General features: G+C 39.3%; 2 protein-coding genes and 1 pseudogene across 2 annotated transcripts; 2 read left to right on the top strand and 1 right to left on the bottom strand.

Moving 5' to 3' along the window:
- The first annotated feature begins 1 nt into the window (after position 1).
- On the top strand, positions 2–2,950 carry LOC136280788 (polycystin-2-like protein 2; annotated as a pseudogene).
- Positions 2,951–5,040: 2,090 nt separating this feature from the next.
- On the top strand, positions 5,041–13,013 carry LOC131781283 (L-gulono-1,4-lactone dehydrogenase-like). Its single transcript, XM_059097925.2, has 7 exons — positions 5,041–5,138; positions 7,606–7,855; positions 8,526–8,887; positions 9,671–10,044; positions 10,738–11,013; positions 11,682–11,895; positions 12,113–13,013. The coding sequence occupies exons 2-7, from the start codon at positions 7,621–7,623 to the stop codon at positions 12,443–12,445; spliced, it is 1,794 nt and encodes a 597-aa protein (XP_058953908.2). The 5' UTR covers positions 5,041–5,138; positions 7,606–7,620; the 3' UTR covers positions 12,446–13,013.
- A 6,610-nt stretch (positions 13,014–19,623) lies between these two features.
- Positions 19,624–24,111, bottom strand: LOC131781284 (zinc finger C2HC domain-containing protein 1A-like). The gene is made up of 8 exons (XM_059097926.2): positions 24,032–24,111; positions 23,879–23,955; positions 23,506–23,646; positions 22,323–22,583; positions 21,457–21,592; positions 21,207–21,332; positions 20,482–20,722; positions 19,624–20,403 (listed from the first exon to the last, which is right to left on the bottom strand). The coding sequence occupies exons 1-8, from the start codon at positions 24,057–24,059 to the stop codon at positions 20,130–20,132; spliced, it is 1,284 nt and encodes a 427-aa protein (XP_058953909.2). The 5' UTR covers positions 24,060–24,111; the 3' UTR covers positions 19,624–20,129.
- Between the last annotated feature and the right edge of the window lie 100 nt (positions 24,112–24,211).

Genomic DNA, 24,211 nt, shown 5'->3' with positions numbered 1-24,211 from the left:
AATGGTTATCTCCTTTACTCAAGAAGTCACAATCATGGAACCAGTTAAAGTGTTCTTTACAGCTGTAGTTTTGGCGGCCATTATCAAGATGAAGGCGAAGAGATCAACGGTACCTGAATGTGAAGACTCTAATCAAGTTGAAAGCGGTTGCTCAAAACAAAGGCTGTGGACGTTGAAATTAGCGGAAGTAGAAAAGATGAGGAAACGCTAGGCCAAGAAACAGAACCTGTCACGTTATTTCACAGAGTTGGGTATCTACTTGGTTTTCGTTTTCTAGTTAATGGTAGTGTGCTATGGAAACAGAAATGACCATCGCTACTTAATGACCAGATCAATCCGAGATAGACTGCCCAATTTTAACAATGTGAGTAACATTTATTGTGTTTGAAGAAATTGTTAAAAGACTGATATTACCCAACGATTGATTCTGGATTGCCAAACCCTATTTGAAATTTATTTTCACGACATAAACGTATCCTCCAAAGCGTAAACACCTCTTTTCTTTATCGGGAATTATTGCTACTTTTCAAGTCCATGGGTTGTGTATAGAACAACTTTTATGATCACATTTCGAATTTTGGTTAGAATTTGTATCAATTCTTGTCAGACTTTGCATCATAATGGCTTGGCTCCCTTACCTGTTTCTAAATGTTCCTGATCCACCAGCGATTCATGCCTCCATCCCGGTCCGTGAAATCCGACCAGCACATCACCCGTTCTTGACTTTCTTTTTATTTAGTCCGTTTTAAAGATCATATCCATAATAAGCGATACGAAAGGTGACTCAGTCACAAATTCTAAGTAACGTATTAATTTTTATTGAACTCAGATAGCAGATGACAGGAAGTACTGGAGCTGGCTGCGGGAAGTTTTCATTCCTGGAGTGTTTTCCGGTAGATGGTACAACGGTCAGGAGGAGAAAAAAACAATGTACATTGGTAATAAACGCTCTCTTCTCGTCGGGATGGCTCGATTAAGGCAACTGAGAGTGAAATCGAGTAAGTCCTTTCTTTTATTTACTTTTAAGTCTAACCCACCATAAAGGAGACGCCTAGAAAATACAATTTTTTTTTCTGTCAAAGCGTAAAGCATACGTTGTCAAGATTTTTATATTCTATTTTATAAAAAAAAAAATAAAGGACACAAGTGAATATCCGGTTTTTAACTAAATTTTTCTACACGATAAAGACTATTGGGGGTGTGCTATACCTGTAGATTGAATGAGTTCCAAAACAAACTTTCTAATAAATGTCCCTTTTTTATTAAACTTACAGCACCATGCAACGTGTTAAAATACATGGAGACAACTTTCCAGGAATGTTACGAAGGATATTCGGAAACAAACGAAGACAAGACCGCTTTCTATGAGCCGGGCTGGAGGTTTGTCGGCAACTCTACGAGAGACGAAGATTTATTTCGACTTTGCCCGAAGCCATGGCGATATCAAAATACGGAAGAAAGTGATAGCGGGTCAGAGTGGGGACAGTTCTCATTTTATCGTGGAGGAGGATTTGTAGCAGACCTCGGGTACAAGAGCCATACGGGGTTCAAAGCCGTAACCACTTTGCAAAACAACGGTTGGCTTTACAGGCAAACCCGGGCGGTTCTCGCACCGCTTTCCGTGTTTAACCCGTCGGTGAATATTTTAGGTGTTGCCACATACTTTTACGAAGTTGAGGCATTAGGACTCAAAGAAGCTTTGGTACAAACTGACATTCTTTCTCTTGATCCTACAAACACAGCTTCATATCAGTTCTATTTGATTTGCATTTTACTATACGCTGTATCCGTTCTGCTGTTTTTGGGAAGAGAATTCTTCAAGCTTTACAATCACCGTTCCCGGTATTTCCAGTCCGTGTGGAATTGGGTGGAGATGTCCCAGGTTGTTTTCTCCGTGTTGGCCGTGGTTTTGTACATAAAACGACAAATCATAGTCTCTTCAACATGGGCAAGGTTAAAAGAAAACAGTTATGCAAATATAAGTTTCAAAAAAGCTATCATTTGGCATGAAGCAGAAAATGTTGTACTTGGAATCCTGATGTTTATCGTCACTGCAAAACTCTTGCGAGTCATTCGCTTCAATAAACATGTTGCTGTATTCTCCAAAGCATTGACGATATCTGCACAATCTCTTTCATCCTTTAGCATTGTCCTATTGATTCTCTTCGTGGCATTTCTTCACGTCGGTGTATTGATGTTTGGCACTGGATCTGAGCGCTACTCCTCAGTGCTAAAAGCAGCTTATTTCCAACTCGAACTGACTCTTGGAAGAGTAAAAGCCAGACCAATCAGTGAATTAGCAGAGGTAAACAGCACATACGCCAAGATATTCGTCTTTGCTATTCTTTTCACTCTAACAATTATCTGCATGAACTTTTTTATTGGCGTAATAAACGATGCACTTCTGGATGCAAAGGATACCGCAAACGAAAGTAAGTTGCACGAACTTGTTGATGAGGTTCGTTGCAAAGGCTCAAAAGAACGGAACGCATTTTTCGATGCTGTCAGCAGTAGACTGAGACAACTGAAAGTCGTCCAAGCATCAAACATGGAAGAGAAAAAAGCAGTAGATAGAAGCATTACCCTTGATTCCACGAAGAGTTAAAAAATCAACTTTGACCAAATCAGTGAGGCCATCAAAGCTTTGAGGGGAAAAATAGGTCAAGAACCAGGAGAAAAACAGCCGAAATACTCAAGAGGAAAATCATTTTTCGATGGAATTAGCAAATTCTTGAAAACACTGGGAAGAATGAGCCATGACGAACACTGCAAAGTTAAAAAAAGGAAGAAAGTTCGATTCCAAGAGGATGTTGCTAACTCTCATCTTCGGAAATTAGAGAAAAGAGAGTATGACCTGTTTCAGCGGCTTGATAGGGTTATGGCGGGATTCTCAAAAGAGGACGAAGAATATCGTTGTCTAATGGAAACATCGCGAGCTTATGACTTCTGAGGAGAGAGGAAATAGATAAATGATGAAAGGAATGGATCATATACTCGAGAATTAGACTGAAAGATCGAGACTGTAGTCTACATTACCCCGTGACCATTAGCAAATGGCTGAAACGCTTCGCACGTATACGTATTAAATGTTGAGTTTCTCTTCTTTATAATTGAATTTCACGCTTAAAATAAATAAAAACTTGATAAAGGATGGCAACATAGAGGTGGCAACAAAATTGTAGAGGCGATCGAGTAGGAATAATTTTTTGCCACTTTCCTTCAAAGTGTATTATGTTTGTATGTAGGTCCATCTAAATTAGATAATTAAAACGTAGCTTTACGACCTGTAGATTAGTTTCTTGAAGCGGTGCTTAGGGAAAGGCTTCGTTAGATTGTCAGCAATCATCTCATCAGTGGCAAGATATTTTAAGAAAACCCACTCATTTGCAGTAAATTGGCAACCAAGTCCACTTATATACTTTGTTAGCGACGACTGATCCTTCCTCCGTTCCCCCTGAAAACCATCTATTCCCCACCACCGATTTATAGCGCGGGTTTCAATATTTTGGTGAGCATCGAATGTTGTCTCAAAGTATCAAAAACACCAAATCAACAAAAAAAGTTACAACTCCATGAATCAACGGAAAAAAAGTAATTAGGAGAATATCACTTTATTGCATTTTCATCCTTAATGTTACTCAATATAGTTCACGTTAGATGTCTGTGACATTTCATGCTTTAAATACTAATTGAAAAGGATATTTTTCTTTTGTTGATGGCGTCCGAAAAGCAACTAATTTCCTTTCCTTAAAGCTCAAAATATATTAAGTGTTGACGACTTGTTCGCTTTTTGTTTCGACAAAGGACTGCTAGCAGAATTCCTTAACAGGGGAGGGGAGGGTCCTACTTCAGAGTGTCTCGAGTATATTTTTTTTCATTTCAAAAATTGTCAAAATTATTTTTTGATGCACTCACGCGCTATAGTTACGCATCTGGGTTGTTTTGCTAAGGGCAGTTGATTTCTCTCCCAGGCTCACCATAATGTAATGATCATATGATATTTCTGATATGTCTTGTTTTAATTTTTAAGTCAACCACTTATTAGCAAGCTAATGTTACTCAGTCATTAAATGACGTCAAGAGACGATTGAGGTATGTCTGAGATTAATGCAAATGGCTTGAACATGGTCAGAGATATCAACACGTAGTGCAATACGAGATTAAAATGAAATTTTTGGGTACTGCTCTATAAACTCGGGTGCCACTTTACAATATACCATCACTTTCAAAGAGGATTGCTTAAACTAGAAATCTGTAAAGTTTCTGAGAAAAAAAGCAGTAATACCTAAGACCATTTATCCATGGTTTCTATATTGTTCAGCGTCGTCGATAACACTCGTTGATCTTGAAATTCCAGCCGCATGACAAGAAGAAATATTCGTGGTAGAAACTGCTTAAAGTTAGAAAGAACGGTCGATCAAGAAGCGCGTATTGTCCTGGAAAGAGCCAATGTCCATGAAAGTGATGGGCACTAATTTCATGCCTCGCGGAGAGGAAGTCAGATGAAAAATTGGTGATCACTTAAATAGTTCACTTATCCAAACAATTATACTTCACTATCAGCTTTAATAACTTTACTTCTCAACTAATTCATTATTTGATTCTTTCTTTATAAAGGTGGTTTTAAAATATGGATTCCTCTGTGAGTAATGTTTAAAACCTTCTCAATGTTATTCGATAGCTAACGCTTCTAAATTCATCGTGTTGACTAATTGTACATTCAAAATACAATCCTATGGCAAATATATTCTATTGTGTCAGGTGTGTAATCTGTTATGGTCCATTGGCAAAGAAAACGCGGTGTAATTTCAGAAAATATTACCTACAATATCTTCTTACTGATTATTAAAATAAACAGTGTTTGAAAACTGGAACGAGAGTCAGTTTGTTAATTCCTCAAGGCTGGATGTTTTGTCTTTTATTGACACGTTGTCGAGTAACCAATTTGCACACGACCAGAGGTTAACGTAATCTCTTACGTAAATACGAAGCCAAGACATTGACACCTAAAAGCTGCAAATTGTTTACAAAGTGAAAACAATCGAGGGCACTCACATGTATGCAAACTTTCCTGATCAGTTGGCTGACGGTTGTTAAGATGCTCTCGAGAACAATACTTTCATTCTTACTTGAGTGAGGTAAGTTTTGTTTCGAAAAATCATCTTTTCGGTAGAGAGGATATTGAAATTCTCGGCTTCAGCGGAGCACAAGTCAATATTGTGTTTAAGATTATGACAATCTAATCCCTTGCCATACAAACTCTCGCGCAGTCTCTAAACTTAAAGAAAGTCAAACACAAAACTATCCGTCCTAATTTATTTTGTCAGACATCGATAGATACTTCTGACATGCCTGGGATGGTTTAACAATTGCTCTCAAAAGTGGAAATCACAGCTACATTTCTTTCCAAATAAATCTCTCTTAACTGATTTTACGATATAATCACTTCTTAAACAACGCAGGTATTTCAACTTATGCAATCACAGTGACTGAGTTTGTTTATTCAGTATGAGGCAACTCACGTATTTTTACGACAGCTAGGGCATTCGGTCATCACTAGAAACTTCTCTTGTTTTGAATGAAGGCACTTAAAATTAAAATAACACTTAAATTCCCATCTCAAAATAATGTAACCTATAAGCGTTGTGGCTCACGATGTTGCCTTTTCTCTCAACATCACGTCGAATTGTTATGGTAGCGAGATCTAGCCGTGTAGCTCAAGGGAAACTATTGTAACAATAAACTACAGCAAAAAAAAGAAACGAGTTAAAAATGTGTTTGCAGTGTAAACTAGCCTAGTAGCTCAAGTTGAACTTTTTCAAGAGATTATTATTATTTTAAAGTTACGAATTGCGGCAATGTGAACGCAGTAGATTTATGCGAAAACGATGAATGAGGGTAATTGATTATTTGTTCTATTTTTTCCCTCAAAAGAAAAGCAAACCTCCGTTAACACGAAAAGAGAAGGCAGACCCTTGCACTTTCTTTATTCGCGCGACGCCGCTTTTTTTCCGCTGACTCAACGAAAAAACAACTGCAACAGGAAGTGCTGGCTTAAAGGCGACATCTCGACTGATATTTAATTCGAACTTAGTGCGTGGTTTACGGCTATGATCATGATTCTCTCTCTTCCAGAGGCCTTAGTTTCCCTAACTCTGCATTCCATTGCTATTGTTCTGCTATTGCTCTGCTCATTATATCTTTTGTTTTGCTTCGTCTCCGTTGCCGATTTTTTAAAGGTCTCTAATCCACGACGGCGACGGCAACGATGACTTGGTAAAAAAAAAAAGATTTAATGGCCTATGAGCTCAGCACGTGCGTTTTTTAAAGTTTTGTATATTTCTTAGCCGTCTTCTGTAAAAAAAAAATACATAAAAACTATGAAATCATCAAAATTCGCCGTGTTGTGAGAACGGAATCCCAAAAAGAAATCTGTATAAGTTCGCATTCGGAACACAACGATGCCCACATACGTAATGCCCGGAGTTGAGGTGACGAATCGATACGAACACGTAGACACTCCATCTACCCACACGATCGTTCACGAGCTGTGCAATCGGAATATAACTGATTCAGCTACCAGCTGATCATCTGAGTGTTGTGTCCCTTCAGTAAATCGCGCAGATGATGGTGAATTTCTTTTCTTTTTTCTCTTTTTTGTGAGACAAAAGGAACCTTCTCGATCCGACCATGCAAAAAATCATATCGAGACAGAGACGAAGCATCCATTTACCACTGCAGAGTTCGCACTAAAATTTCTCCGGCACATGTTGTATTCTGCTCTTGTGCAAGACACTTTATCCTCACAGTGCCTCGCTCCATCTAGGAGTTTAAACGGGTACCTGTGAACTGATAGAAAAAAGAAAAACCTGAAGAAATGCTGAGCAGGGAGTTGGGAAGGGGGGGGGGATGTCACGGACCAGCATTCCAGCCAGGGGGAGAATTGCAATACTTCTTGTCACTTCACGCTACAGAAACAAGAATAGGCTGTTGCTGGATAGGCATCTTGGCTTGAGTACAGATTTATCTCTATATGCACTCAATAAGAAATAAATGGCGCGCAGAAGGCTTGAATCGAGGCAATGAAGTTGTTTTTGTCTCCGCTTCAGACCGAGAAAATTCCAACATCGCTCTGTCAATGTTCACAGTTTTAATTTGATCTTTCATAACTACTTTGATCTAGTCGATCTGATCACTGAGGACGCTTTCCGCCAATAATTTAAAAATTTCCCGCTTTTAATCCTCTACGTACAGGCCATTTGCTCAAATTATCTAGCCAGTCTTCATCAATCACTCTTATTATCCACGGAACTTGCATAAGAAGATGACCGTCTCATTTCTTAAATGAAGAAAGGAAAGCCGCCACCACTGAAAGGCCCTTGACTCCATGCCTCTATCTACATGATTAATGCTCCTTCCTAGTTTCCCATGAATAAATTCTTTGATAGCCAGTGATTGGTTTTAATGAGGTAAAGGGCTGTACAGTAACAACCCCCTTGCAGTTCTGCTTTTTAGGCTTGGCTACATCTAAATATTATCAATTGTTCTTTTGATTCATAAAAGTTGATCATTATTCTTTTTTTGATTTGTTCTACTTTCTAATAGTCCAATATCTTCATCATGGGAAACTCTATTGATTGCTGTTACGCCACTCGTCAATACAACCAGTGTTTCTTCCCGTGCATTCGGTCGTGTTCGTACACCACTCGGCGAGTCTGGTACAATTACGATGGTTTGGAGACTGTGCAACCTTTGATTGACATCATTAAGCCTGAGAAGGGTGTGATTCGAAAGTTTCCGAAGTCACTAGCGGACATCAATACAGACAGAGAAATAGCGAGTGAACTGGCAATAGGTAAAGTATCATCACACATCAATGTGAAATGGAATGATATGTTAATATCACAATATTAATGTTGAGGATTGCTTTTCATAAACCTGTAGAGAGTAGCTAAGAAACTAAACAAATTTCATCCTGCTGCAAAATTGTAACCAAAAATTTCAGTATTTAACACTTGTTGCTCGAAATTGGAATAGCTACGGAGACCTTGGCGCTGAAATACACGGGCTAATGTATCCAGAACTGGTATTTAAGAAAAAAGGTAATTGTCACTCTCAGTTTGTGCTGAGAAGAAGTAGTTGGAAGTCTGGACACAAGGGTGACAGAGAGGAAATTTTAAAACTTCTCTGCAGGGGGGGGGGGAGGGGGGAAGTGAAATTCGCGTTCGGGTACCGATCAGTGTAGGTCTCAAGAACTAGATGAAAAGTTTGTAAACAGAACCATTAGAAAGGATGAAACTGTTTACATGCCTTTTGCATGCTCATCCATACGAGGTTTTCACTGGAAAGAGGTGTTGAAACTGTTTGAGGAATTTGTCTAGATCTTGCCTTCAGGATTACCTGAGTACACGTAGATATGCGTGTAGTTTTCTAAATAACATTAATTAGCAAAGATTGTCCTTCGAACTGAAGTTCTTGGATAAAATTTAATATCGTTAACTTTTTTAAATCCGTAAATCACACAGGCCTTGATACACCAGGACAGCTGGCCGCTATTTGTCGCTTTGCTAGTAACTACGGTTACCGTGTGCGAGCTGTGGGGACTGGGTCCTCATGGTCGCGTTTGACCAGTACACGTGACATTTTGATTGACATGACAAACTTGAACAGGATTTTAACACCAAAACCTGCCAACAGAAAAGACAATTTGAAGCAGGAGTTTGTAGATATTGAGGTGGAAGGAGGAATGCAAGTGCATCGCTTTGTGGAAAAGCTAGACAAGGTCTACGGGCTGGCGCTACCCATGATGGGAAATTACGCTGGTCAGACAGTGGCTGGGGTGGCCTGTACATCAACTCATGGCTCGGGTTACTTTACCGGCACCATGGTATGTATCACGTCTAGAAAGAATTTATTATTACAGATTTCGCCTTCTCTATTTTTATTCTTGTACCAGTTTTCAAACACAAACTTTTACCAATCTGGGATTGAAAACGATTTTTTTTAAACCGCCTTCTACAAAATAATAATAATAATAATAATAATAATAATAATAATAATTATTATTATTATTATTATAATAATATTTGAATAATGTATTAGCCTCTCTCAGGATAACAGGTAAGATTGATGTTAGCCTTCTTGGTCTCTCTTTTTATAATGGACTGGGCTTCCGTAACTAATTATTGTAAGCTATGGTTGATTTAAATTTCTCCTCAAGAGAGTCTTGATTAACGGTTGAAGTTTCAAGACTCAACATTTTCAAATTTCGAGCATTAAAACTCCAATATTTAATCAGTGTACTCAAAGAAGATTACATAGGTCGCAAAATAAGCTAAAAATTTTCCAAGGAACAAATGCAAAGTAGTAACTCACGAATGAAATTACACAGAATGATAAAAGCAAAATAGAGACGAATTTACAGGATTATAAAGAATAAACAGACGCCCTACACGAAGCTGCGTGATTGTCTGCCAAGGATCTTGTCATCACTACCGGTAACCTTTTCAGAGCTTCATGGTGTACCCTCAGTCAAATTACGTGACCTTCTTAACAAAATTTTTAGCGTTCGTCTTACCAACGGCAACCTTATAACTATTTTTCGGGTTTTTTGTGGGCAGCTTTGTTTTTGTCTCACAACTAACAAAAAATTATATTTCACTCTCCCCAGTCTACTTCAGTCGTCGGTTTTCACCTCATTATTTCAACCGGCATCCAAGTGAGGCTGAGTCATGGAGAAGAGACTTTTGACCAGTGTCAGGAAAAGATCAAGCATGCGCAGTTCGGGGGCGCCCCCGTTGAGTTGAAAAGCACCGAGGTGTTCAGAGCGGTAGCTGTGAGCTTGGGTTCGATGGGAATTATTTACTCTATTACATACCGCTGTATTTCCGTATACAAGATCGAAGAAGAGCGCACTGAGGTGAAAATTCCATGGCCCGGGAAAGAGAAATTCCGCGTAAAACAGAAATTTGAACCCATGTTCACCAATAGAGCGGAAGGAGAGTTTTTCTCGTTTTTTGTGAATCCATATCCAGCGCATAAAAGGTACCTAAAATAAAAGAGAGAACGGTCTCGTAAGGGTTCGGTCATTATTTGTCACCTGTTGGGGGGGAGGTGGGGGGGGGGGGATTTGGGGGATTTTGGTTACGTCACGATACAATTTACCAGAACCCCCCACAAAGGGTCTGTAATAATCTAATGATTCCCCCTCTCCCCCCCTACCCCACACACGCACACTGGCAGGTATTTAGCAGTCTATTTTCTATACTCCCCCGATAATAACATGTTGGTGGCGACTGATCCTTCTCCCCCCCTCAGTTCGGCCTGAAATTCATGTGATCCTCCCAAAGTCCTCCCACACCCACCCACCCAGGTGATAGATATTGACATTTAATGAATGAGTTTTTTTTGTATGCTCTAAGGTTTACAGAATTCATACCGCAGTTGACAAGAATCGAAATTACCAGTAATAATGTTTTCATGGGATCTAGAAAAACGTTAAAAGCACCTTTGCTTAGTTTTTAATTTGTCATGGAAAAGGTCTTACCTTATAGTTTAATTTACATCCAACTTTTCTACAATAAGTAAATAAACAATTTTGAAACAGAACAATGCAGAAAGTTGCAAATCGTTACATGCAATGAGGGCCGCTCTATCTATGTTAGTGCTTTATTACCTCGGATTTATAGCTGTAGAAGCAAAATTGAATTTACCTTATATACCTTTTTTTTAATGCAGATTCTTGTATGCAGCCTACCTAAAAGGGAAGAGAACATCCCGCCGATCCACATGCTGCGCCTGCTGTTCTTGGTGGTGTTGTAAAGGTGGTAGAGGATGCGTAGATGTGGAATGCGTGCAAACAGACTGTATAGCGTCATGTCTTCAAACATGCGCTTCGTGTTGCCCAACTAGAATACCAGATATCACAAACTGTGGTGTTTCGCAGTTCTCTCGCGAGCATTCCTACGTGCAGAGATGGTATAATGTGCTGCAATTCACCAAGGGAAACATGCAGTGAGTGTTAAGATTGTGTTTATAGAACTGACATAGATAATTAATAGAATGAAATGAAATAAAACATATGTGGACTTGTGGATGAAATTCAAAAAGAGAAATGGGCCTCGCAGGTGAGCTGTTATCAATTAGGTACAGCTTCAAGTTTTGTCGAAGTTTTTTTTTTAGGCTATTTTTTCCGCAGTTAGCTTGCGATGATCGTTTCTATATCTTAAGAGCAGATAGGGATCAGTCATTATTTAAAACTGGTAAAAAGGGAATAGGGAATTGGAGGAGCGAAGGGGGAAATCAGTACGTCGTCACTAATGGAGTATTAACGGGGACTGTTATAAACTAAAGGGCAATTCAGCGAGGAAAAGGAGCATGATGACGATTTTGTTCAGGCTAATTTGGATAAACGAGGTACAACTAAATTTTTAGCAGATGTTCACCTATCTACGACAGTTATTTTCGTTCCTCTATGAGGCGTTAAGTGCCGGGTTGTAAATATAATCCGGCTGCATATATTTTTGACGTTAGTATTTATACATAACCATGAGAGAAATTTACAGTTGCAATGTGAAAAGATCATTAAAATACCAAAGAGCCGTAAGAGAGGATCAGGTAAATTTAATTGGGACACGACCACCATCTTGATATTAAACGCCGTTTGTATCTCGCCCTTTCAGCGTGCGCACAGCTGAATTTTGTCTTCCGTTGTCCCAGTTGGACGAGGCTTTGGGTGACGTCATTGAAACAGCCAATCAATACGCCGATAAGTTTTCTCAGTACTCTTTGCTACCCATTTACGTGCGAATAGTAAAGACAGACGATTTGTATCTGAGTCCAGCCAACGGGAGATGTCCACAAGGAGGACAACACGACCACGCTTGTTATATTGAGGTAAACAACGATCAAGTGGAAGAGCGCATATGTTTTATTGCTTCATTTATATTTTACAGTGCTAACTGTTCATCACCGGGGGCGGGTTCAGATACTTGATAGGGGGGCGGGGGGATCCAGACTCACGCCCATAACCCCATCCCCATTCCCCTTCTTTCGTAACCACTCGGCCGCACTGCTTTCCTCAAAATAATATTCGACTTCTTCCACTTCTCAGGTTCCATTTTTACCGGGTGCATTTGGCATTGAGGAGTATCACAAGACCATTGAGGACAAACTGTACTATAAATACAAAGCACGACCTCACTGGAGTAAGAACAACCACCTCACCACAGGGAGGGTCATTGAACTATACCCAGAGCTTGAACAATGGAAAAAAGTCTTTAGAATGTTCAACTCCACTGGAATATTCTGCAATGAATTTACACATAACATGGGCTTCGACACGTGTATTGCAGATCTCGTAAGACCTAGGAACGCACCGGGTATTGGGATTGAAAATGACGGTCTTGAAATAGAAGATGTCATTACAGTTGAACCAATAAATTGAATTGAATGCTTTACTCACGCCAAAACCGCTGCGATACTTCAGAAGAAGTGTTAGATCTGTGAAAAACTTCTTTAGAACAAATGATGAAGTTAGATATAGAATCGGAACAAAACATTCCCCTCAGTGAGAGCAGGGCATTTCCTTAGTTGTGTTGAACCCAATAGGATATAATTTTTTTGTACAAACTATGACAACCGAAGAGACAAGTAAATTATCTTTGCCCGAAAAGGTTTTACAAGAACAGTCTACGCGCTGACGACAGCAAGATACTCCATGATCAGGTTGCGCGTAGACAGGGCATAAACAAGAAGAAAGCCGCCAAGTGGGATTTTAGAGCCACTGTGGAGAAGAAGAAGGTGCAAGAAATTTCTCAAATTTTATGGCTGTTGCGATATTATTCCATATATTTCATGTATTATGCTTAATAGCTTTTTCGGTTCTGTTACGTTCTCTAGGTTGTTTTAATTCGTACCTTCTCATGATGTTAATGAATGTAGTAGGATCATTGTCAGTATTGCGATGTATTTGAGTAAGCTATGCCATTATCTCTACGTGACTATGATACTTTTTAAAAGTAAAATGTAAAAAAGAAAATCACATCTTGTTTGAAAAAATTTGCGTTATAACGCGAATATCTTTGTTCACAAAGTTCCTCCTAATGAAATCAATCAACACGTGACCTTTAACTTCTCCTTCAGCTCGCATTCACGTCTGATCGTAAAAAATTGAAACGGGATCACCATGTTGTTTGGTTTGCAACAAAACACTACTTTTTTTTGTTCAGCGATGCTTGGAATAAATGCTAGAAAGAGGTTTTAGGACGAAAATTTGCGTGTTCAAGGTGAGGAGCAATTAAAAGAACTGAAGAAAATTACTAAGTGTTTAAGATTTTACCTCGTGGGACTGCTTCGGAAGCTTCAAAAAAGTCACGGACTTTCAAGAGTATAGTGCCGCTACTCGTTTTCTTTCTCGTTTTCGTTACTCCGTTTCACTGTGTTGCTCCGTTTAGTAACACCCCCGTCATGGGGGGAAGCCCAAGTGAAGTTGTTTTTATAATTAACTTATCAAAACTCATCGCTTACCGGAAATCCACTTTTTTTCCTTTTTTACGATGACAAAAACAGCTATCTCATTCCACTGTCATGGCAAAGTCCCTGCACATCCACTTGTTTTCTCGGAAATTGTTCTGTTCCTGGTTGGAATCTTCCGTCACAGTTACTTTGCATATTGAAATAAAGCGTGGAGGTAAACAGTGATTTAATCACAGGAGAGATTCAAGTGCCGTTTGATAAGTGAAATAGCACCATACTTATCTGTCTTTCATAAAAGCTTCTTCAAAGGGTTGACGGAACAAACTATTGAAGGTAAAGTCCCATAAGTTTTCCGAAGTTAATGTAGGAACTGATATCAACGGAAACTTTTAAGCGCCAAGGTACGAAATTTTTTTTTTGCATTTTCTGGTTCATAGCTGTATTTAAAATTAGAAATAGCCGACCTTAGCGCCTAGCAAGTTCTCCTTGACCATTTTTTTGTGAATTGCAAGTACGATTTGGCTGCCAAAAAGTGTCCCCATTAAGACACGTCGGCAAATATGGTGGAGAAAGGAGAAATCTAGAAGAAAGGACGAACGTATTACGTGGCCGGAGCGCCAAATGATGTTAGCTTCAAGAATAATACATATATATCGGGTATTTTTATACAATCCTTTCCAAAGGATGTAGCTGTAAAGCCAAAATGGACACGTTTCGATCATCGGCATCGAGGATATTTTACTCTTCAATGTTCGAAGACGGCTGTTACGAACATACAGCACTAGTCAAACCGGACCATGTTTACCGTAGGTACTCTCGACCGATATATCGTATGAAAGTCCTACAATTGTAGTTTCCATCGTATTTTAGTAAAAGAAATACATCATTTGTAATAACGTTCAAATCCTTTCCTAAGCTGACCGATATCCTGTTGCGTGAACAGTGCGAAACTTCTGGCGGATACTCGAATAAACACTAACCTAGGTTTCCGAAAGTCCATCCCACGAGCCTCAATTCCTCCTGCCCTCGAGGGACTAAAAGTATGAACAGTAGCGATGTAATTGTGTTAACAGCACTGCAACGAGATTAATAAAGAAACATATATTTTATTGAATTAGATGTTAACGAATCCAAGTGCTTTGTGAAAGTCGATGCCTACGAAATATTGATATGTCAGTTATTTTCCCTAGAGTGAAATGGGTCATATGGCAGTGCTGCACCTAAAGTAAAGAAGTTCTTCTCTATTAAAATCCCTATTTGAGATTAAATTGAATCAGATGACTATAAACTCACTCGTTTTCCGTTTGGCCGGCTCGACGACGAAAGCCTCTGCCTTTGCAATCTCTGAGGAAAGGAGCAACTTGCCATGAAACTGCCCGACGACTTCTCGAGGAAAAATCATCGTGCCCTGTGATACAGCCGATTGGGAATTAGCCCTACAAGCAGCATTCGCGATAACTGATTCTTAAATATCTTTGTTTTCAACAATTGAGTGGTTACAGGACAGAAATTGAGCTTGTGAGAAAGACAAATCAAACAAGTTAACGTTCCGTAGATTATTCCGCAATCGAAACGTGACAATTCATTAATTAAATTTTTTTGTGAAGTTCTACCGATGATTTCTCAATAAGAAATACGTTTTCAGAACATGGCGACTAATAGTGCTATCAAATGAGTACAGTGATAATGTAAATTAGCCACCGTACTGAAAGTTTGTAATCTGACGTTTGGAGTGTCAGCCCTTTGTCAGAGCGAAAGAATGACGCTCAACCATTATGCATTACGCACCGTCGATTTTATTATCAAGGATCGCAACTGCTTTGCAAACCCACGGTACGGAAATGGCCACAGCTTTTGCCAATATTTTCATGGCAAAAACAGAAAAGATATTATTCACCAGAGCAAAACTAAACTGCTAGTTTGGAAGTGGTATTATCACAAACTTTTCGTCTGTGGAGTACAACCTAACACCAAATAGGTCATTTTAAAGTTGTGTACTTAGTTGTCATACCTTTGATTTGGAGTGAGGCTGAAGGTGACCTTGTTGTGATAGAGAGCAGTATCCAATTAGCATGATAACAAAGTAATTTGCATTTGAAAAGCAGCAAGGTTTCTATCGTAACAAGGTCACCCTTAGCCTCATTCCTCTTTAAAGGCTTGGCAACCAAGCACACAACTGTAAAATGGACTATTGAAGAATTCGTCACGCTCCACTTGTCTTTCACTCATAGTAAGCCGTATGACTCAATATGGCGGCTTCCTTCCGTGTAGTACGATTTCTTCCTGATGGCTTTATTATCGCGAAAGTGGAATGCAAACGACTTTAAAAAAAAGTAGCAAACATACGAGAGCCACTTAAAGAAAATAAATGAAGTTATAAAGAGCTGGTTCACGATCAAGATTGGAAAAATATTCAAGTCGAATGATATTGCACACAGCAGGTTTTCCTTTTAACTCTAACATCTCACCCTCATACCACGCAGTCAGTTATATCCTTCTTAAAAACTTTAAATTAATTCGAAACGAAAAGTGACACGTTTTTATTGTTTTATTTCCACTTTCTGTGTTATGAATTATGCAATGAACAAAGCTGCTTCGTTTTGTTTTCCTTTTCAGCGAGCATTGTCTTTGCTTTTTTTTCTTGCAGGGTAGGTCTTATTGTGATCTGCTCACTTTTGCTTTGCGCAGCACTGTATATGATTAAACCTCGCGAAGGAATCATTGCTGCTGCACTTTGCATTATCATAATCGCGACCATTGCAATTCAAGTCCGTGAGCCCGTCGACTTCAAAGACATCACCACCGGGTTTATGATCCAGCAACTGATAGATGCGAATAGTCTGATTGCTGATAGCGGAAAATTCACATTTGTTCACGGCCAAAATCATACTGTTCTCGAAGAGTTAGGAAACTTCTCAGGAACTGAACGAAACCTACCGCAATGACCTGGAATATCTCAAAAAGAGAGCCAGGAGGATCGACTGAAATAAATGATTTCCAAAATTTTCTAAGGGAAAACGGAATGAGGTCACGTGGAGCCGCAATGACAAAGGAGCAAACACTAAATTTTAGGTAGAATGAGTTTAGTAGAATAAGTTAGCAGATGAGGGAAAGAATAAAGATTTCAGAGCACAAAAACGCATTTTATTGTGATTATATAATTAAGTATTATCTACTGAGTTGATAACGTAAATTGGCCACCGTAAAGAGTTTCGAAGCTGACGTTTCGAGCGTTAGTTACTTTCCCACCAACACAGCACTAGAGTTTCTTTAAAAACTTTCCCTCTTTATTCTGTTGTAATTTGCTTCACTCTAGTTCCCAGAGCCATGTTATTAACACAACTGCGCAGTAGGCCCTGGAATAATGCAAACAACCCCTGTTCCCAGGGTCTTTCCTCGTCTCTTTCGCTTCAAAGGAAGGGAGAAAGAGAGACCCTGAGAACGAGGTTGTAATCTAAAACGAATTTTTTTAAAGAAATGCCGGGAGTAAACTCGGATCGCATTGGCTTCTTGATTGACTATAAGGTGGTCTACAACAATTTATGAGGGTTGTCAGACGCTTTGGATAGTATGATCACTGGTACTTATTGCTAGGAAAACAAACAGCTAATACAGAGTAAAAACCATCAGGCAAGGCAATGGGTGTTTTCTTAACATGCTCTTGTAGGAGGGAGTTCAAAACAAGGGGCTGTTCGGCTGTAAAAGGAGTGGGCTCTAATTCTTCGGAAACGTGCTACTTTGATGTTGTCAAACAGACAAAATAATTTCCATTACTCAAGATGACCTTTATTTCCGAACTATCTCTCTTGACTAAGGTTAAGACCAGGATAACAAAGTGAAGCGATGACATGCCCCTGTATAAGCAGAAAAATGTTAAACAGATATAAAATAAAAGTTAAGGAAAATGAGTGATATACATTCTAAGTTCTCTTGTTCCTTTAGGGAATCGTACATGCAGAGCCAACATGTTGATCAGCCACAGGCTAAGGTGCTTTGGGTTGGGACGCTTTCCTCAGCATTATATGCGTTAGTATCCTTGTTAATATCCTTAGGAGGGCTGCTCATCACGGACACGTGGCCATTGTGGATAAAGGCAATTTCCCTTCTGGAAGTCACCATCAGATTATTTGCGTCAATGAGCTGCCGCATTATGTAACCAACGGTGACGTCTTTAAAGTTGTGGTGACTTTTCTCATAAACCACCTCGCCTGCGATAGTTTTGGGGAATCACACTATGACAGGCCACGGAGCTTTGATCTGCCAATGTCTACAATCTTTTTCCCACCGAGTAATCTACTATACATGAGCACTGAGATCATTATTTGTCTGGAGGTCTATGGAAGTTGAAAAGGAGGAGGTAAAATACACTGAACGGTGTTTTGCGCTTGTGGATATCATTATACGCCTTGGAAATTGTCCTTTTAAACCATTCGCTCACGAAAGCAGACCCCTCACCCGTTTAAAATCCTCTACAAAGACACGCGTATTTATACGCTGGAAATACTTGATAATTTTTGTTTAAATGTCCCTCAACACCTACGTTAGCTTCAATTGACCCATCCCCAATTGCCCCATCCCTAATTGCCTCATCCCCGAGCCGTAGGTCGATTGGGGGAATGGTGGAAAAAGCATCGTAATAACGATGTCTTCTTCGCTCGTAGCTTTCTCAGTTGCACTTACTTGCCAACGTTTGCTCGTTCTCTTTTACCTGCTTAATTCGTTTAAGGCTACTGGTATTTCCATTCAGTATTATTTACGGAAACAAGTCCGATTTTATATTTCCATGTAACTATCTAGCAAAATCTAAGCTTGCGGTCAAAATGGCTTCCTGTAATTTGCGAACCGAAACAATTGGGGAAATCTCAGTGTAATCAGCGAAATGAGATACAATCTTTAGACAACAATAACAACCACGGGAAGTGAGAAAAGAAATATCCAGGGTGTCCTTTGCGCAATCTCCCCTACTTTTTACTGATCCATTGAAAAACCCACCTAGAATTTAGAAACAGCAAGTTCAGTTTTCATTGGCTAATGCCTTCCAACTGGTAATTTGCGTGGACAAAAGCACCAATCACTTGGAATACCAGAATACGCGCGTATACCGCCAAAAAAAGACAGCTGCGTAAGCTCGGATAGCCTATGTATGCCAAACAAATCCAAGAAGCCTTAACTTGTTTTGTTCAGCAATAACTATATTTTTTTCTGACACCCTCTTTTTCCGTGTGCATAAATAATAAGTACCTGGCCGAGTGAACAACAGAGTTCTTATAATTTATTGCCGCAGAAAACCGAGTAATTGAACCAATTGCAGCCTGTTAATGTTTCGGTTGATCTACGAGCACTAAGGGCTTACGACGTCCAGTTTCACATTCTCATACTCCTATGCTTATGGTCAGACAAGTAATGAGTTTGAAGCCCTAATTTACTACGATTACAAAAATGCCAAAAACAAGACGTTATTGGAATCGAGCCACGTACGTTTTTTTGGAAATCCAAAGAAGAATAAACATACGATGTTCTTATAGCTGATGTTACAATGCGGGAAGGACTGAACAATACAAGGTATCTTGGATTTGTTTGTTCGGCACACCACATTTTGACAATGAATATTTTCCACAGAGCGATTTTTGGCAAAACAAAGGCTGACAATACTATGCATAAGCAGCTCATTATTTGTTTTCTGATGGGGTCAGTGAAAAGTGATGAGGAAGGCGTAAAATACACTGAATAGTTGTAGGGATTGGGTTTGTCGATAATTATCAACAACTTAACTCGGCTATGAAATAGTTTGTTTTACATCACAGCTTCAGCCAGTGCGGATGCAGATCACTTCGCCTCATTTCCATATCGATTCCCACCTAAGTTACGTCGCCCCTAATTGTGGTCACTGAAGCTGTTGATTACCTGTCAGAAGCTACTAACATTTCAAAGAAGGCCCAGGCTAATTTCGCGGAGCGACGTAACCACACTTGAGGGCGAAGTCACTAGGCCAGAGATGTTGTGACTAATGGCGACGTAGAAGTTATCAATGACGCTAACTTGAGGCAAAGTCTCCCGAAGTATTAGTTGTTGTTGCTGTTGTTGTTATTTTTTCTTTGAAGTAATTCGCAAGTCTACTTTCAGTTACTAACTCACCGTACCTCCAACCGGTCTCCTTTAATTAATTTGGAATGGGAGTTCGCAATTATTTACTCTGTTGACAAGGTTCAAAAGAGGGTCTAAATGGGGTAAAACGTTAGCCGTTGGGCGTAAAAATTGATGAATTTTTACCGTTAGTCGTAAAAAAGTTGACCGTAAAATTGTTTTTCTTTTAATCACATAGGAAGGAAATTAACCGTTAGCCGTACAACGGCCAGAATTTTAACTGTTAGCCGTAACAGCCATCGTCCCATTGAGACCCACAGACAAGTGTTTATGCCACTGGAAATGGATTCTCTTAATTCGTAAATCACCGAATAATTTGTAGTTCTATTCTTGTGAAGGCTCAGTGAAAATTTGATGATACAAGGAATTACACTCAAAGCAGTAGTCTCGTGTTCTTTGCAGAATTTTTCAGGTTCTCGTTCCCATAAGCGTCCTGTGCACGCCACAAATTGGTTAAAACTTGGGATTCCTGCGATATCAACGTGCCACTTGACCAATAGCCAACCCCATTATGTAAGATCAATGTAAAGTCTCCTCATTCCACATTCACAGCAGAACTTGGCATTTTCCACAGGGTATTTTGTACCGCACTCATGGCAGAATTTTGACAGCTTTTTCCCCGCGCTCCCTTCTCTTTGTCCTCTTCTGGCAGAGTGGGATGCAGTCTCTTGCAGTCTCTCTCGAGACGAGACAGGGGTGTGATCCATTGGCGGCGAGGGACTGTTACTGTCGAACCCAAAATCATCAAAGAGTGTCGGGCTTGGATCTCGTAACGCGATATGCCTGGCAAAAAAAAAAAAATTTGACATGCAAATACAACACAATTTATCTGGTGAACCTGGTAAAAAATCAGACTCACACCTGTTTCTTTGGCCTGATGAAGATAATGACGAGATTCTATCAGAAACGTCCGAGTAGTCTGAGGTAGGTCGTGAATACCTTGATCCACCCCTTCCCCCTGGGTTATCTGTATTCCCATTTGATTGGCTTGATCGGCGGCCATATCTGGCTTCCCTGATCTGAGTGGCAGGCGATGTTTCTTCATCAGAATCGAACAAATGTTGATTCCTTTCACTGCTCCTTGCTCTGCCAGAATATGTTCCTGGGTAAAGATTTTGCACAGAAAGATGTAAGTGATCGAAGCAGGGGATACACGAGGCAAAGAGTCATGCCAACACATTTCTAAGACAAGAGACAGTTACAAAGCACTTTGTGTGAGATGGAAAACTTTTGTGAATATCTTGGTCTCCAGGACAGAGTTTTGACCTTAACTCCCAAGATCTGATTGTCAACTCTCCCTTCCAGCAGCTGCATATTTCCTTATAGATTAGTTACAAGAAATTTGTTGTTAGATATACCTGATAAGTTGAAGTATTCTCATTACCTGTTTGCTGGTTAATGTATGAATTTTTGGGGGAGAAGTTACATGTTAATCACTTCAGTTGCACAAATTCAAACTGGTTTGAATTCAATATTAAAACCACAGAAAATGGGTAAAAAAGATTATTTCTGAAGACAATGAAAACAAATGATTTGCCACAGTAATGTTTCTTAATACTCTTTTTTTCTGATTAAACAATATTTACCATTCATATCTTTATTTCTCTGCTGCGATGGTGAGCTGTGTCCTTTCCGTGTTGACATTGGGCTTGCATTTGGCACCTGTTTTCTTCTGGAACTAGGAGAGGCAAGTGGTTGTCGGCTGCCATAACCTAGAAATTAGGGAAAATTTTATGGATGAATGCTGCTTTATCATGGAGGGAAACATTGAGCAAAAACTTTCCAGGCTCAAAGTTTACATCCTCAGGCAATCTGAACTCACTCATTTTTCCTTACCAGAGCTTTGACCAGGAGAAGAGAAATCCAGATCTGATTTTGTTTTTGCTGAAGCAACTTGTCTGGTTTTTCCTGCTGATGATACAGTTGTTGCAGAGCCAGTAGATGTCCTCTTTCCAGGTAATGGAGGTTTATACTGTTTTGAGAAATAGAAACAATCACTTTAATGTTGAACACGCTAAATTAAAAGTAAATCTTTAAGAAGAGTGGTTGATCATAAAATTTCTCACGGTCTGAAAGCCACTTGTTTGTCACACAAAGAAATCCATAGTTTGCTAACAGGTATGTCACACAAGGAAAGCAACAGCATCTTTGTCCCTCTTTTCTAGGTCTCTTGTCTCTGCATCCAAACTTGTTACTAGACACCTTAATCTCCCAAGTTATTCTTAGTAGTATATGGCAGTCAGCAGCTGCCTTTTCAAACACCTACATAATTTGGAAAGCTCCAAAACTCTTGAACAAATTGGTACCCTTAATCTCCACATTATTAACAAAAGCTTCTCTATTAATTTTTCTTGTTTTATTTTCCACCATGTTCCCACCAATAACATAGCTCCATTTTCCTGTTCAGAAACACCCACATCAAACAACTCCTCTATTTGCTTGGACAAAGGGCCAAAGCTGAAAAAGATCAGCTTTAGAAACTCTTTACTTACTTTGGCCAAGTTACACTATCAACTCATATGATTACACCAAATTATCTTGTTACACCCTCCACCGCCAATACTAAAGTTTCTTTAGAAACTTACCCACTTTAGTATTGACTTAAAGAGCCCAGTACGCTTGTATTGGTTAACTATATATGGCAAATTCTATGCAAAATAATTTTAACTATGTACAGGCATGCACTGTAGTAACCCACTAACCTGTGTACGCTTTGCTAAACTTCCTGATTTTGCTGAAGATGAATTGGTTAAACGACTCTTCTGCTCTTTACAAAATGGTATGTGCCTCTCAGCAGCATGTTCATTAAATCGCCGGCTGCAGTGTGGACACTGTACATAATCTGGGTTTGCAGCTGGTGGAGGAGGAGGTGGGAGAGGACCCCCTGTCTTCTGGGCACTAGCCACGCCCCTAGCAGCTCTGAGATTGTTGACAAATTCTTCATGCTTTTCTCTCCAATTTGACTGGGTGAAAAGAGAAAATTCGTTCTCTGAGACGATACTTGTAGTTCATAATTTACCTGATTAACCCTTTAACTCCCAGAAGTGATAAACATCCAACTTCTCCCTGCAATATCCATACATTATCCAGCAAACAGGTAATGAGAATACTCAAAGATATCAAGTAGAAGTTGTTTTCTTGATCTAACACCAAATTCTTGTACCTAATTTAAAAGGAAACATGTTGTAGCTGCAGGGGAGAATTGACTATCAGATCGTGTGAACTAAAGGGGTTATGATGGTAAAAGGTCTGAGGAGTCCAATTTGGTCTGTATTCATAAGAGTGATTAACAAACTCAGACAACCACAAAGAGGGAGTCTGATTTGTTAATCACAAGTATGATTACAGACAGAATTAGACAACATGAAGTCCTGTTACCAATTAGCCAAAACTATGACAAAATTTGCAAAAGAAAATAGACATTGGTTGTATGTTTGATTAAAAAAAAAGTTAACTCAGCAAAATGTGAGACAACAGTGCACACACATGACATGTTCTGTTCACTTACACAGGGATAACATGTTAACTGTCCCCTTTGACTGTCCTATTACACTATCCTATTAGTGCTCAAACTGGGCTGGTGATAACCAATCACATTCAAGAATTTTGTTATAGTTTTGATAAACTTTATAATGACTTCTACAATTTAAATGTTAGTAACAGAAATAATCAAATATTGCCATGACTATTACTGTCATGAATTTTCCTCTCTATTTTCACCATTTAGTGCAGAGACCAAACTATGGTGCTTAGGCACTAGAAAAATGTTTGATTTTCTCACAAGGGAGCCATACTTTGTTATATTATTTCCAAAAAACTGTACTAAGATTTTTCACTCCATTCGAAATGAAATATCTACTCATTATCGATAGAAACTGGCGTTACCTTTTTTCCTCCGGCTGCTAATTCTGACTGTGTCTTCGTTGGTTTTTTCACAAAATCTTTGGGAAGATCAGACCTCCTCTGTTTAGAGGAATCAAACGGCTTTCTCTTCTTCTGCCCTTGACAAACTTTCGCATGTCGACCCTAACGAAAAAATCAATACAATCACATCAGTTAAATTAATCATCGTGACTTAAAGTAAGAATTGACTTTCCCTATCCTTCATTATGGTTACCGTATCAAAATTTAAAAGAGTCATGTCTTCACAAGGATATTTTCACACTGAGTTAATTCAAAATTTGGAGGCTGATATCAAAATAATAAAATAAATTCACAGTTACAAATTCAGCCGCTGTAACAGGTTTATGACACCTACGAGCGCAGTTGGATTAAAAGTTCTTCCACACGACGAACATTCGGCGAGTCTTGTAGGAGTTCCCGTGTCACGAAAAGCTGAAAAATCAAACAGGTCATAAAAGTGTTAGAATTATCTTATGTCATTTCATCAAAGCCTATAGCAATCGCTTACCATCGATATAATCATCAAAATCTGCCATCAAACTTGTAACTATGAGCTTCGTCAACAAAAAAACGCCATCTTGAAAATGTTTGCTGTCATCCGCTGACCAAAGTATCAAGTATCGCGGAAGTGAATCTTGTCGCTCTCCAGGCCTGGTCGCTCCGAGAGCACAATGCTCATTTCATTGAG

The sequence above is a fragment of the Pocillopora verrucosa genome, chromosome 5 (genome assembly GCF_036669915.1).
Source record: "Pocillopora verrucosa isolate sample1 chromosome 5, ASM3666991v2, whole genome shotgun sequence".
Taxonomy (NCBI): Eukaryota; Metazoa; Cnidaria; class Anthozoa; order Scleractinia; family Pocilloporidae; genus Pocillopora; species Pocillopora verrucosa.
This window is presented reverse-complemented; position numbering and strand designations above follow the sequence as displayed.

What these genes read in the sequence shown, in the direction of transcription:
- LOC131781283 (XM_059097925.2), top strand. Translation starts at nt 7,621, where the DNA reads ATGGGAAACTCTATTGATTGCTGTTACGCCACTCGTCAATACAACCAG. An exon ending in AGCGAGTGAACTGGCAATAG is followed by an intron (nt 7,856 to 8,525) that starts GTAAAGTATCAT and finishes TAAATCACACAG; the next exon opens with GCCTTGATACACCAGGACAG. An exon ending in GTTACTTTACCGGCACCATG is followed by an intron (nt 8,888 to 9,670) that starts GTATGTATCACG and finishes CACTCTCCCCAG; the next exon opens with TCTACTTCAGTCGTCGGTTT.
- LOC131781284 (XM_059097926.2), bottom strand. Translation starts at nt 24,059, where the DNA reads ATGGCAGATTTTGATGATTATATCGATG. An exon ending in GTTTAGCAAAGCGTACACAG is followed by an intron (nt 21,593 to 22,322) that starts GTTAGTGGGTTA and finishes TTCTCAAAACAG; the next exon opens with TATAAACCTCCATTACCTGG. An exon ending in TCATCAGGCCAAAGAAACAG is followed by an intron (nt 20,404 to 20,481) that starts GTGTGAGTCTGA and finishes TTTTTTTGCCAG; the next exon opens with GCATATCGCGTTACGAGATC.